General features: G+C 37.5%; 1 protein-coding gene across 1 annotated transcript; it reads left to right on the top strand.

The window, feature by feature from the left end:
- Positions 1 to 5,135: 5,135 nt before the first annotated feature.
- On the top strand, positions 5,136 to 12,417 carry LOC128216657 (peptidyl-prolyl cis-trans isomerase-like 1). The gene is made up of 4 exons (XM_052923277.1): positions 5,136 to 5,275; positions 7,542 to 7,696; positions 8,740 to 8,808; positions 12,109 to 12,417. The coding sequence occupies exons 1-4, from the start codon at positions 5,205 to 5,207 to the stop codon at positions 12,330 to 12,332; spliced, it is 519 nt and encodes a 172-aa protein (XP_052779237.1). The 5' UTR covers positions 5,136 to 5,204; the 3' UTR covers positions 12,333 to 12,417.
- The last annotated feature ends 2,098 nt before the right edge of the window (positions 12,418 to 14,515 follow it).

Raw genomic sequence — 14,515 nt, forward strand, 5'->3', positions numbered from 1 at the left:
AGAACATGTACCCAGCTATGTTTAGCAATAAAGTAGATCGTAGTAAGATCACTAAGCACAGTGATTCACCAGCGCCCAATCAGAGGGTTTCTTTCTTGCCAAACTCCGCCTAAAAAGGTCACGAAAGGTCGACCGGTTCATGCAAAATGAATACAATTTTTATTGTTCAGAAAATCAAGTACGGATGTAAATATACGTCTAGTACTGATATGCCAACGTCCAATATACGTCTATAACTGATATGCCCTTGTTGGGAGAGCCACCAAATCACAACGTCCAGTCGACGGCATCGGCGTAGCTCCAATAGGCACGGTAGGCCCGGGCCTACACATCGTTTCCAAAATTGAAAAATACAAAACGTCCAATTCTGCTATAAAAACTGAAAAGTAAGGGGGTGACAGCTTATGCCTATTGATATTCAAGTTAACACTCAAGGTTGACTAAGTTTGTTTTTTCCAAAAAGTTTGGTGCCTATTTTTTGAAGACAGTCGAACCGTTTAACAAATCGATTCGATAATATTTTTACAGCAACCGGCAATCGCATGATTTCAATGAGCGTGTGTTTAACTCGGTTTTGTTTACGAATATAATTTGCGAAGCGGGAGTATATTTTGAATGTCATTCAACATGTATTCCCCTTACTCCGACCCTGGAGATTCCGATGGATCGTGGAATTATGACTTCAAACTCAGACCTTTATCACAGAAGTGGAAGTTGGTCAGTGATTTCAAATTTCCATCGAGGTACGTGTGGGTGACAAATGTTTAATCGGAAAAGTTTCGGAAATTTCGGACAAAAATAAAATATTATTATCTTAGTTTATCATAGAACAAATGGTCGTAAGGAATTACATTATAACCTTAATATTTTATATTTTGCATTTTCCTGCTGTATGGATATATTATGTTCGTAGTTACTTTTTAGTTTAATAAACTTACACGCATTTATGTAAAACAATAACGCTACACTACAGTTCTACAGTTCATTAATAATCAATCCCTCCTTTCCTTTTATCACAATTGCCTATTCACCTTTTCATCCGTCAAGAAAAATGTATAAATATATACTGCTCAGTACTATGTTTTACTGTTACATTGCCCTTCCGTTCGTCCGTCAGATCGTCCGTTCGTTCACCCATATATCCAATTATGCATACGCCTGTACACCCGTAAATACAAAAAGCTATATTTTGTGGTTTGGGCTTTGGTCAGGGATAGGATTTTAGGGTTTCATTTAATTGTTCAGTCTGTCATTGTTGGATAAAACCATACAACTTGATAGTGGGTTAAAAAATATTGTGGGATTAAAAAGATAAAAATACAAGAACCCAGAATATATGTCTCGTCTCGTAAGAACGACCGTCCTAACACAATCCGTCCGTTCATCCTTCCATCGACCCATTAGTATATCCATCAAATTGTCCTTCCGCCCATCTCTCCGTTCCTGTCGTGATTTCATTCCTCCCTCCATCCACCCGTACGCAAACCAATCTACCCAACAGTCCGTCTTTACTCCGTCCATTAATATGTCAATGCATGCCCGTTAATACAATATCAAAAGATTTAAAGTTATTTTGTCTATAATCTTTGGTGGCATATTTCTGCCGTAAGATAACCTGATAGTGGTTGCGAATTGTTTCGTGTTAACCATTTAATTTTCGCGTTAATTATCTAGCTATCTAGTTACTAATCGCGATACTTTCAGTTTCAGTTTGATAGATATCATAAGACTAAAACGCCTTTAGAAGCCAGCTGCTGTTTCAACGCATCTATCTCGCTAAAAAGACGCTTCTCATCTCCATGGGCCCTTTTCTCTTCAACTTGCCGTCGTAAAATGTCCCTCTCTTTCAGCAGTTCGTCGAAGTCAAATTCGTTCGATTTCTTTGTCGATTTTGCTCTTGGAGTACGTTCTAGCAATTCCCGAGACAATAGCTCACCCTTTTCCTCTAGGTCGCGGATGGAACCCTCAACATCCACCGCGTTCTTCAATCTCGCACCACTAGACGCCATTTTTCAAATTTAATATCTTATATCTTCAAATTTAATATCTTAACAATGACCGCTCGGCTGCAGGCGCGCTTAACAATGATTTAAGCGCTAAAAAAGCGCCACCTATCAGAGAATTATGGGAAAGGAGTGACGTCAGAGAGCGCTTAATAAATATCGTATTTATGTCTAAATACTTAAAACAGGCTTGGAAGGAATGACGAAATTCTGGCAAATCATCTTGCAAATGCTCAATCAAACGCAAATTACACTTCGTCGGATATTCAAAACGCACTGTTGGGTATCTGCGCCGATCAAGTTGTCAGTACAATCATATCTGATTGTAAACTGTCTGGTTTCTTCTCTATTATGGCTGATGAGGCAACTGACTGTTCAACAAAGGAACAACTTTTTGTTTGATTTCATTTTGTTTCAAAGGTAGAAGAGAAGCATGTCGTTCGTGAACAGTTTTTAGGGTTTGTCACTTGCACTTGTCAATAAAGGGAGTATATTTGGCACAATGCATACTCGAATATCTGCAAGGCACTGGCTTAGATATTTTGAACATTCGGGGCCATTGTTATGATGGCGCAGAAACATGGTGGCAAGTGCTATTGTGTTTAAGCACTCATCCGGATTACCACTCGCTAACTACACCCATTGTAAGTCGCATTGCCTAAAGCTGTCATTGGTCCATTGCTCCAAACTTCTATGCGTCAGAACGATGATGTCTACAGTGCAGTGCCTTTGCGTTTGACTATTCTGCAAAACGCCTCACAGCATTTGCAGATGAACTGGCAGAAGACGTTGTTACAAAGCAAGCGATGGAAGGCCGACAAAAGTTGAAGACCTTGTGTGAAACAATGTGGACGAGCAGGGCAGATGCGCTTCGTACATTCAAGAATGCCTACCGCGTTGTCTTCCATGTCCTTTATCAGGAAGCTGTGACCTTAGCTGACGAGTACCAGGTACATACTACCTGTATTTGCATGTTAATTGCATGTGGTTGCCGATAAATATATGTATTGATCCATTGGTGCATATAGCAAAGCTTTTTAACGCAATAATTAACAATTCAACGGAACACAAATGATAAAAACGTATTTGTAACAGTTCGAAATGCATCGTGTTTTTGCCAGACTGCAGACTGATAATTTAAAAAAATGTGCTACCTGCTTTGATATTTCGATATACATTTAATGAGATCCGTATTCAGATATACGCGGTAAACTTCTATTAGGTATTTTCCATTCTTTTAACGAATGGTTTAATCGATTCGGCCATTAGCGATATCGATCGAATGTTATATTTTTGTTTTACCTAGATTTACCCAACAGTGCCACGACAAGCAGCCAGACAGAGGAACATGGCGAACTATGGTGTACAGGACCCGAGTCGGTATTGGAAGGTTTCAGTCTTCTACGTTTTTGTTGACCACCTGCTTTAAGAAATGGATACTCGTATCTTGAAGAATGAAGAGCGCTTCCAGGCTCAATGGTTAATACCGGCCGAATTTGAAGGTTTCCAGCCGGCCAATGTGGTCAGGATCTACGAGGCCTATGAACCAGACCTACCCAAAACTCAGCAAGAGGTCAGCGATGAAGGAAGGAGGGGGATTCTGCGATAGCAGGTGAATGTTGCCTTCGACACTGCTGGCGACACTCAACAAGACATCGGAGGCAGCTTATCCCTGCATATACATTATACTACAGATACTGCTGAACATGCCTGCCACATCCGCCTCATGTTAGCGCTCCTTAAGTTCCATGAGGCGTATCGAGGCATACCTTCGTTCTACAATGACCGGCGAGAGGCTATTCTCACTTGGCGTCCTCCATATTCATCGCGATGTTGAGATAGACATAAATAAAATCATAAACACTTTTGCTTCAGTCAAATGCGGGAACTTGGATTTCATTTAAAGACCCTCGATATATCATCGTAAATAAAACCAACTGGACACGCTTGTTTAACCATTACATATTTTCCATTTTGAAGCTTGTTTGACAAATTAGTATCAAAGCTTTGTATTTCAGTTCTGTTACTGTACATCGTAAGACAAAAATAAATTTTAGTCAAGTGCATTACGAAGCTATTTTTGATGACTAAAACGGCTCCAGATACACGCCAAATCGCACCATATCGGATCTATAGTTTAAAAAAAAAAAATCGAGGGAGGTCCCCCAAACCCCACTACCAAGTGGGCTTATACTTCATAATAGGCCCAGCTACGCCCCTGGACGGTCAGGTGCACAGACAACTATTTCGGACGACAGTGTTTAACGTGGCCTTTATACCACGAGTTATTAACTGATTTTGCAAACAAATGGAATGACTGACGTACCGACCCGAAAAACAAAGTTCATCTTCTAGTCAAAGCAAACTACTAATTTGCCTCAAAGCAAACTACTAATTTGCCTCTTTTTCAAAGGAGGTATATCTTAACCATAACTAACATGAGCTTAATCAATATAAATACAACCATGACTATATTAACTACTTATATAATCCATTATACAACTGTCAATTATATAACACTACGGGATTATTAGCTTTGATAATATGTGGAAATACCGTTGATAGAATACGATTGATAGTTGTATTAAGTCCAATGACGTGAAAGCAGCTCATAAAAAGTTGTTGATGTTTTATGTCCGAATCAAGACTGATTTTGCCCCGCCTTCATACTTTTAAGTCTCTGTTGGTACATTGGGTAGCTTCAGATTCTCGATATAGTTATAAAAGATTTTGTATTAGCAATATTATGCACCAGTCAACTGTAACCTCAACCCCTACCCCAGGTCCGGGGAATAGCGCGAACTTTGGCTTTCGGTCAAGCCAATCCCAGTTAAAATTCCCGCCCTGCAGAGACAAACTGCTGGTAAAATCCCCCTAAATGCCCCCCGCAACCCGGGGACATCCTATTTAAGGTCCATTCCCAGCTATTTTCGGCGTGAAAACAAAACCACCTCATTCACTGGGCAGTGCGGGGCCACCTGGCAGGTAAAAACGGCCCATTTCCCCCGCTATCCAGGGTAAACAACCGGACTTTGGGGGCCGTGGTTACTATTGACTGGTGCATAATAATAGCTATCTGTAACCTCTGTTAAATAACTCGTCTAGTTTTTCTTTCGGTTTAAACAAAGAAACAAAGTAACGAGTTCTACCGCTGCGGGCACATAATTGCCGGCTATTTATGTATTTTTGTATTTTAAAACAATGTCAATCTCAACAGGTTCTGGAATTCCCCCTAAAACATGGCAACCACCAAATGTGACGGTGGAAACAAGGTAGATTTTCGATTGATTCAATATATTTTGAGTAAATCCACGAAAACTCTAGCTGTTATGTTATTCGGTTGTTATATTTTTCGGATGTTTGTCGACAACAATTTCTTAGCTCATGCACTTTGTCATTGATTTAGAGACTAAGATTATTGTGTTTATTGATATGATCATAAACACTGTTATATATATTAGTTCTCTGTTAGTCATTTTCTTCGACCAATTCTCAGTTGTTATAAGAAAAGAGTCAATAATCACATATTTAATGGAGATGCGAGTGAAGGATGTCGGAGACTTCGTACCACTTCACTATCGTACCACTACTATATCGTACCACTCTTGGAGACATCTTACCACATATGCACTATATAAGGGTTTTCTAAGGCGATTAGTAGTTGCTAATTAGGTGCTAACATGGTCGTTAAAGGAGACAATTGGTATATTGAGGTTAAGAATGGTGTGAAAAACAGGTATAACAAGTGTTATACGATTATGTAGATTTATTCAAGTTCATGGAAATTTTTCAAATTATAGCACAAATAATCATACAAACCAAACATTAAAACAGCACATTACATATACAATAATGAAATGCAAATACAAAACTTAGATACATAGATAGATGGAAGATTTATTATCTTATTTACATAAGCACACCAGAAGTTAAAATGGCAAATGATCATGAATACAAACAGATATCACATACAGCACATTACAAAAAAATATGAATATCTATTAAGCAAGCTGAAACACTTTAATTGTTTTTGCAAAATTTCAACATTATTAATAATGACATTAGGAATATTAATATGCTACATACATTAAATAGTATAAAAATGGCAGGTGAACCGTGTTTACTATCCCCCAATATGTTGAAACGTGTGAGGTTAAAGACGCAACAGATCCCTTTAGAGAAAAGCATGCTCGACCTTGAAGGGGTCCACTGGTCTTTATACACATTAAATTCTCAATCCACACAGAGCCCTGGCTTTGCTAATTTGCATATTACCAACCAAGTAAACATACATACTATGAACGTTCTTTCGTCTATAACGGAATGTTATTCTATGAATGCACATCCTCTGCCTACAGTTGACCGTTACATTATTATGAACGCAAATCTGCCGCCTACAGCGGACTGTTTCATTACTTTTCCCTCCGACAAGACTCTTCCCGAGTCTTGGCGTGGGAAACTCGTGGGTAAGGCAACACCGATTCGGCAGTTGTCAACATCCCACGGCTGCCACATTTGTAACGTGCGATGTTAACAAACACCTGCAGATCCCTTCAGAGAAAAGGATGCTCGACCCTGAAGGGGTTTGCTGGTCTTTATATACAGTAAATTCTCAATCCACACAGAGCCCGAGCTTTGCTAAATTGCATACTACCAGCCAAGTCAACATACATACTATGAACATACTTCTGTCTATAAAGGAATGTTATACTATGAACACACATCCGACGCCTACAGCAGACCGCTGCGGCTTACAGGGGACCGTTACAATGTTTTATGTTCTGAATCAGGATAAGTTTGAGTTATAGCAGATTTTGTGTAAAATCTTTATAATTTAGAAGGACTCATATGCTTTGCTTGGGCCTAAAAAAAAAAATTGTTTGGTTAGGGTTTCATCCTTCTCAAAAATACATGTAGGTAGGGTAGGTAGGCTTTTTTTTTTTTTTTTTTTATTAGGCTTGATATAAGAATATCATTTTCATCATTGGAGAATAGTGTTAAAGCTATCTTCTGTATAAGCATTTAAGGTTTAAACTACATATTGAAAATCAATTAAAACAAAAACGAAAAAAAATAATTTTTTTTTTTTTTTTTTTTTAGTTTTTCATTTTTTTTTCAAACTGACTATAAAAACGGTAGGGTCGGCGCCTATTCCGTAGGTAGGGTCGGGTAACCCGAACCAAATGTATTTTTTTTTTAGGCCTTGCTCCCATATTTTTATACTTAAGAATTTACACTTAGTTCAACTAATTCAACTTATGGGGAACCTATTTTAGAAGTCATGTCTTCTATGATACAAAACTGCTAGTCTTTATGCATATGCATGGCAGCATCTAGTTCAGCATCAATAAGGAAAAATACAGTAAACATCTTTTTGTCCTTTGTTAAATTTGTACATGTATTTGTTAAATCTACAAGCATTTTTATCATTGTAGATTAAATGCTAGTATTTGGCTAAAAATTTGAACTCTTATAGTAATGGAATATATATTTATATATATTGAAAATAATTATTACAATTTCTGTTTATTTCTTCAGTATGGGAACACTAGTAATAGAGCTTTACTGGAAACACGCCCCAAGCACCTGCAGAAATTTTGCTGAACTTGCAAGACGAGGGTATTACAATGGAGTCAAGTTTCACAGAGTTATCAAAGATTTCATGATCCAGGGGGGAGACCCAACTGGCACTGGTGAGATTCAGATCGCACAAGAAATACGAAATCATTTTATCAATAAATTATGTTGTTTTCAATCAACTTTAAACTCATAGTAGTTTTATCAAAAGTAGATATCAATATTTTTAAGCTTTATGCTTTAAGCGAGTTATGAAAGGGTGCTGAACTCTTCTGCCTTCATAGAATCAAATTCTTATGATTGTCCTTTGTTTCGATAAAAACTTAATATGATTGTGAAAACAAACTTAACATATTTGGCAGTATAAACCTAATATTACTCTGATTAAACACAATTCCAAACCCTTTCTGTCAAATTCAAAATTAAATTCTTCTCAGCCCAATTAAAATTGCACTTAGCTCCATTAGCACCCTGTCTCTTTTATGATGAACCCTGTGCTGCAGAAGAGGGACAGGGTTCTGCAAAAGAGGGACAGGGTGGTGGTGCTGCGGAAGAGGGACAGGGTGGCGGGGCTGCGGAAAAGGGACAGGGTGGCGGGGCTGTGAAAGAGGGACAGGGTGGCCGTTTTGCGGAAGAGGGACAGGGTGGGGGTGCTGTGGAAGAGGGACAGGGTGGCGTTGCTGTGGAAGAGGGACAGGGTGGCAGTGCTGCGGAAGAGTGACAGGGTGGGGGTGCTGTGGAAGAGGGACAGGGTGGCGGTGCTGTGGAAGAGGGACAGGGTGGCGGTGCTGCGGAAGAGGGACAGGGTGCTAAGGGAGAAAAGGGCACAATGTATACGGCTGTGAAGAAATTGATCCATAAGAATTTCACCAAAAATGTTGGAATTTTGTTTGATTAAAGTTATGTAGGTTTAAACCACTTAATATTTCATGTTTGTATGTATGTATAATCTTTTTATGAGTTCTTATAAAAAAATTGTGATTAATATTTAATCTTAACCACTTAATTCTAGGAAGGCAGAACTGAGAAGGATGACTCTGATTGTCTCCATGAGTGCCGAAGGGTGCAGCACCTGGTTATAAATTCTTTAGCTTAAACCCAGAATGCCTAACAATTATTTATAACCTGGAATCAATAAAGGTCATGATTCTTTTCTTAGGTCGCGGGGGTGCCAGCATTTACGGCAAGGAGTTTGATGATGAAATACATGCAGATCTCAAACACACAGGTATGAATAAAAGACGTGATATATTTAAAATGATCATGTGTTTCTGCTGTTGTTTTTGGACGCTCATTTTAAAAAATGAGACATATAATAATTTTACCTGTGGTGTATGAGGAAGTGTCCGTTATGTTGACTGCTGGATAACTTCAGAAGCATTTGTCTTATCATATGTCCATGTTTAGAATGTGTATTGGCAATATATCTTGTATAAGATCGATATCCAGCCATATCGCTATAGTCGCCTTTTAATTATAGAAATTAACTCAAAATCAGTCTTCAACTCCTGTCCAAATAGTACTAAACTTTTCTGATGTGCCAAATGTGTTAGGGAATTATATCTTGGACAAGTTCGATAACCGGCCATATCGCTATTGTCACTCAAGAGAAATTGCCCTTTAATTATATATATAACCTAAAATCAGTCTTGTCTGATCAGTAACTCTTGAAGTCTGTTTCCAATCATCACCAAATTTGGCCAGTATGTCTATGGGTAAAATATCTTAGCCAATTTCTATAACCAGCATTATGTCTATGGGTAAAATATCTTAGCCAATTTCTATAACCAGCATTATGTCTATGGGTAAAATATCTTAGCCAATTTCTATAACCAGCATGTCGCCTCAGTCACTCCAGAGTTATGATCCTAAAATTATCTTTACAGTTTCCACAGTCCAAATTTGGCTCAACATGGGTGTATTTTGTGACTGTAGTTGCTCTTGTTTTATATGCCAATCGTATGAGGGAAACCTGTGTCTAGTGGGAATGCCTGCAGAGGGTAGGTGGCAGTCAAAGGCATCCACAAGAGTTGTCAGCTGTCTTACTCTGGCAGTTGTACACAAATCATCATTGAACGTGGTCACCATGTCTATAGGCAAAGTTTCTTAGACAAGTTTAATTACACGGTGGAAAGTCCTAGTCACTCTAGAAATATGGCCATTAAATTGATTAAATTAATATAATTGACAATGACAACTCTCTAACTTTGTAGCTGTACACTAAAACTTACCAAAAAAGATGACAATTGCTATAGCAAAATTTCTGTACAATTTCAATAACAAGTCAGAGAGTGAAGATATATCACTGCAGAGCCATGTTCATTGAATTGACAGTACATTACAGATTTGATATTGTGTACTCTCTAACTTTGTTAAATGAACACAAGTTTGGTAACTACTCAGAAGGTCGCAGCCACTCCACAATTACAATTAATTGACCAAACATCACGAATATGCAGTGTCCAATAAATTGTATGCTAATCATTACCAAACTTGATAATAATGTTTATAGTAAAAATGGTAACATTTAATGCTCTTGAATCAACAAAGAATCAAGAATTGGCAGTTTGAAATATTTAAGTGTATTACATGTATGATAATCAATATATCTGGTTTAAAGGCTGTATGTTTGTTTGTGTATGAAAATATGTTCATTTTTTTTTGGTATTTATCAGTGCACATTGAATAAATTTTACCTTTTTTTATATTACAACTTTCAGGTCTTCTGATTTTTGAAGAAAAAGGTTGTGTTACTGTGATAGTCTTGGGCGTTGTTGTCAGCGTGCACAAACATTAACCATAACTGAACAACCTAGATATTTGAATGAAACCTGGTACACATAATGTTGTAGACAATACTCACATGCACAGCAAGGCCCATAACTCTTGAATACTTACCAAGTTATTCCCCTTGATTGTTCGAAGAAGTCATGCAATATATTTTATTTTGGCCATAATTTAATAACCATTCAAAATATATATGTATGATACTGTGTACAAATGATACTTGTAAATATGCACATGTGTAGCAACGAACATAACTCCGTTTTTTAAAATTGTCTAGTTATGTTGATAATTGAAGAAGCCAAGTGAAAAGCTGTTAACTCTTGAAGATGTTAAAGTGAAAATTTATATATACATATCATTGAAAATGGGCACTCGTGTAGCATGGCCCATATCTGTTGCATAAATGAGTGCAGAGTTATGTCAATTATTTGACTAAAATAGTCAAGGGTTGATGTTTGCTATGCAGCACTTTGATATTTTACATGTTTTATGCCCAACAACTGCCATCCATGTTTTTTTGCATTGTACTGATATGAAACTATGATTCGGGTCCTTTGAATCCTAGTGAGTATTGGTAATATAAACTTGATTCATGTTTTTTAGCTCTACTGGCCAAAGGCCAGAAGAGCTTATGCGATGGTAATGTGTACGTAGTATGTGCATCCGTGCGTCTGTGCGTCTGTAAACAATTGCTTGTGAACACGATACAGTCTTCAGTTTTGATTGTATCTCGATGAAACTTGTACAGTATCTAGATATCCATTAGAGCTCGGTTCCTTTCGAAAACCAGCCAGATCCGCCCATGCATGCCTAGATTATGGCCCTTGATAGTATAAAAAATGCTATTGTGTAAACAATTGGTTGTGAACACGATACAGTCTTCAGTTTTGATTATATCTCGATGAAACTTGTACAGTATCTAGATATCCATTTAAGCTTGGTTCCTTTCGAAAACCAGCAAGATCCGCCCATGAATGCCTAGATTATAGGCCATGGTCATGATTTTTAGCCAGGTCTGCATGAGCGAATTCTATTTTTAGCCAAGTTTACATGTATATGTTAATTCAAGTCTAGAGTTAAGGGAGACAATTTGCAAGTCTAGGATTTTGAGAGAAAATTTGCTTTTTGCTTCTGCAGTTGATTTTGTGAATTACTCTGCCTTGTTCTTGTTGAAAGCCCAAAGGCCATTTTTTAGCTTTAAGTTCTGTAGTTTGCGCATTCATCTTAACAAAATTGGTTGTGAATGTTTAAGTTATGCACCTGGTGTCATTACTGGCCACACCCAGGGTTCACAGGTTTGGTAAACATAAATCTGGAAAGGTTTGAAAATCTTTTTGTGTGTTCGTGCATCCATCTCAGCACAATTGATTGTGAATGTTTGTTCAAATTGATCAATGTTGTCCTAGGATGCCCTTGACTTTGACCTTTTGACCAACTTTTTTTAACTTTTAAAACTACAGAAAATTTTACTATGAGTACAGTTTTGAAAGCATTTTTTTGTCAGATGACTTTTACTTGGCACATATTAAAACAGTTCATGCAACTAATCTGCTTACAATACTTTCTGGGCTCAGATGTTGAACGTGCTACGTTTTCAGGTAACCCAAACACAAAACATAAACTATATGTCTGTTGCCTTTTACCCATACATACATGCTCTGGATTGATATGACCACAAAAGCCATGCCAGTAGAGCATAGGCCCTTTTGGGCCTCTTGTTACTCATTGTTGTTGTTTGCAGGGGCAGGTATTCTGTCTATGGCCAACAGCGGTCCCGACACAAACGGTAGCCAGTTCTTCATTACTCTCGGACCAACCCAGTGGCTGGATGGAAAACATGCCATATTTGGCCGCATTAGCAATGGCATGACATGTGTTCAGAGAATCGGGCTCGTGGAGACCGACAATGGTGACAAACCAGTGGACGATGTGAAAATCATTAAAGCTTATATCACACCAACCTAGTAATAAATGTTATACCAGTCGCTTGTTCTTGTTCGAGGTTAATTTCCATTGTATGCAATTGTAAAAGTGCCCTTCCATTTAATGGCAATCCATCTACTGTATGTGTTGATATTTTACTGCATGCATTTTGATTAGGTACAATGTACTGTGTTCTTTGATTCAATTAAGACTAAAGTAATATACAACCTCAGATTATTGGAATTTGAAACATAAAGCTTCAATTAAAAACTAGCATCTTTGCTGTTCAAGCAGTGTTTTAGAGGGCGCAAAAAGAAGAAAAGATAACAATACTTTACTAAAGACTGCTTCCATAGTTTAAACTTTGGTGACATGTCACTATGCTTGAATAATTACATTAAATCATGACCTAGACGAGTACCCATACCATGGTTACATTAACATAGATGACGGATTACATTATTACAAAGTGCCAGCCAATGTGTAAATTATTCCATTGTGAGGACATTATACAGAGACCACTTTAAGACGTTATGCTCCATTCGAGTCTAAAATTTCGTTTAACACACATTAGGATTTCAAAATAAAACAGCACATATCAGTTCCTCACATTTTAACATTGAAAGCTTTGGGTTCAGAAGTCAAAAGTTTACCTAGGGTCGAAGTGTAAATTATATTAATATTTTATGACAGAATGAGAACATTGTTTTGGATTTTTAGCTCGACTAATCGAAGAATAAGGAGAGCTATACTACTCACCCTGGCGTTAGGTTTTGCATGTAAGCACCTTTAAGTCATTATCTGAGTAAATACATCAGTTATTGCATTGAAACTTTGGATAAGTATTCCCAACTATCTTACATACTAAATTAAATTAATGAAGTTAGATAACAATTATTTGAATGTAATGCAAATAATAGGCCTTTATTATTCGACTTAGAAATTCTGGTTAAGGTTTTGCGTGTAAGCACACATAGGTTTATATCTCAGGAACTGCTTGTGGTATTGCATTGATACTTGATACATTGGTACTCAACCATCCAACCTACCAAGTTAGATAACTCTAGTTTGCATTTAATGCAAAATAATTGCCCTTTTTTATTCGACATTAAAATTCTGGTTAAGGTTTTGCATGTAACCACTTTTAAGTCAATACCTCAGCGAATTCATCATGTTTTGCATTGAAACTTTACACACAGGCTCCCACCTATTTAACCTTCTTATTTAATCAAGTAAGATAACTCTATCTTTTATAATATATAATTTTTGCCCCTTTATTATGCGACTTAGAAATTCTGGTTAAGGTCTTGCATGTTAGCACACATAGGATAATATCTCAGTAACTATTTGATGTATTGCATTGAGACTTTTTACAATCGTATTCAACCACCCAACTTAATTGAATAACCAAGTTAGATAACTGTATTTTGCAAATAATGGCCCTTTATTATTAGACTTAGAATTTCTCGTTAAAATTTTGCATGGAACCACATTTATGTTAATATCTCAGCACACCATTGCATTGAAATCTAATCTAACAGTGATCCATGCATGTTTCGCCAAAACTTTTCAATCCTTACATTGAAAAGCGGCGGAATAGTCGAGCGCGCGGTCTCTTTGACAGCTCTTGTATTACTTGCAGTGCATATAAGGTTGCTTAGTACTCCACACCAAGGTTCCTAGCTCAAAGATCAAGGTCATACACACATATATTTGTTTGTCAAGACTTCAGAATAACCCTGAATGAGCATTCAACTATTTGAGACCGAACTGTGGGCAGCACGGGTTTCTGGTTCAAAATTTAGTTCACAAAACTGGGATTTACATTATTATGTGTATTTAGGCTAGGCTGTAGCTAGTTCAGTACAGAGCACCTTATAAATGTGTTATATAGATAATTACTCATTAGTATCAATTGAGCAAAGCTTTTAGCTCGACATTCTTATGAGAGACGGCTGTTATAGTCACACTCATGTTGACGTCGACGTCGGTACGGCTTGATTTGAGTTTTCCATGCACGCCTCCCTTCTGCACGTATCTGCACTGACCATCCGTAGTGGTATCATACAATAAAGTTGCCCCATTTTTACCGCATTTTAATTCGAAAACCAGTCGAGTGATTGTCAAACCCTTGCTGTCGGCGACGTTGTGTAAGAGGAAACACTTGAACCTTAGCGTTCTTTTGGCGGCGCTCTTGTTTTTTGTTGAATTTAATGTAAAAATTG

Source organism: Mya arenaria, chromosome 14 (assembly GCF_026914265.1).
Source record: "Mya arenaria isolate MELC-2E11 chromosome 14, ASM2691426v1".
NCBI classification, from domain to species: domain Eukaryota; kingdom Metazoa; phylum Mollusca; class Bivalvia; order Myida; family Myidae; genus Mya; species Mya arenaria.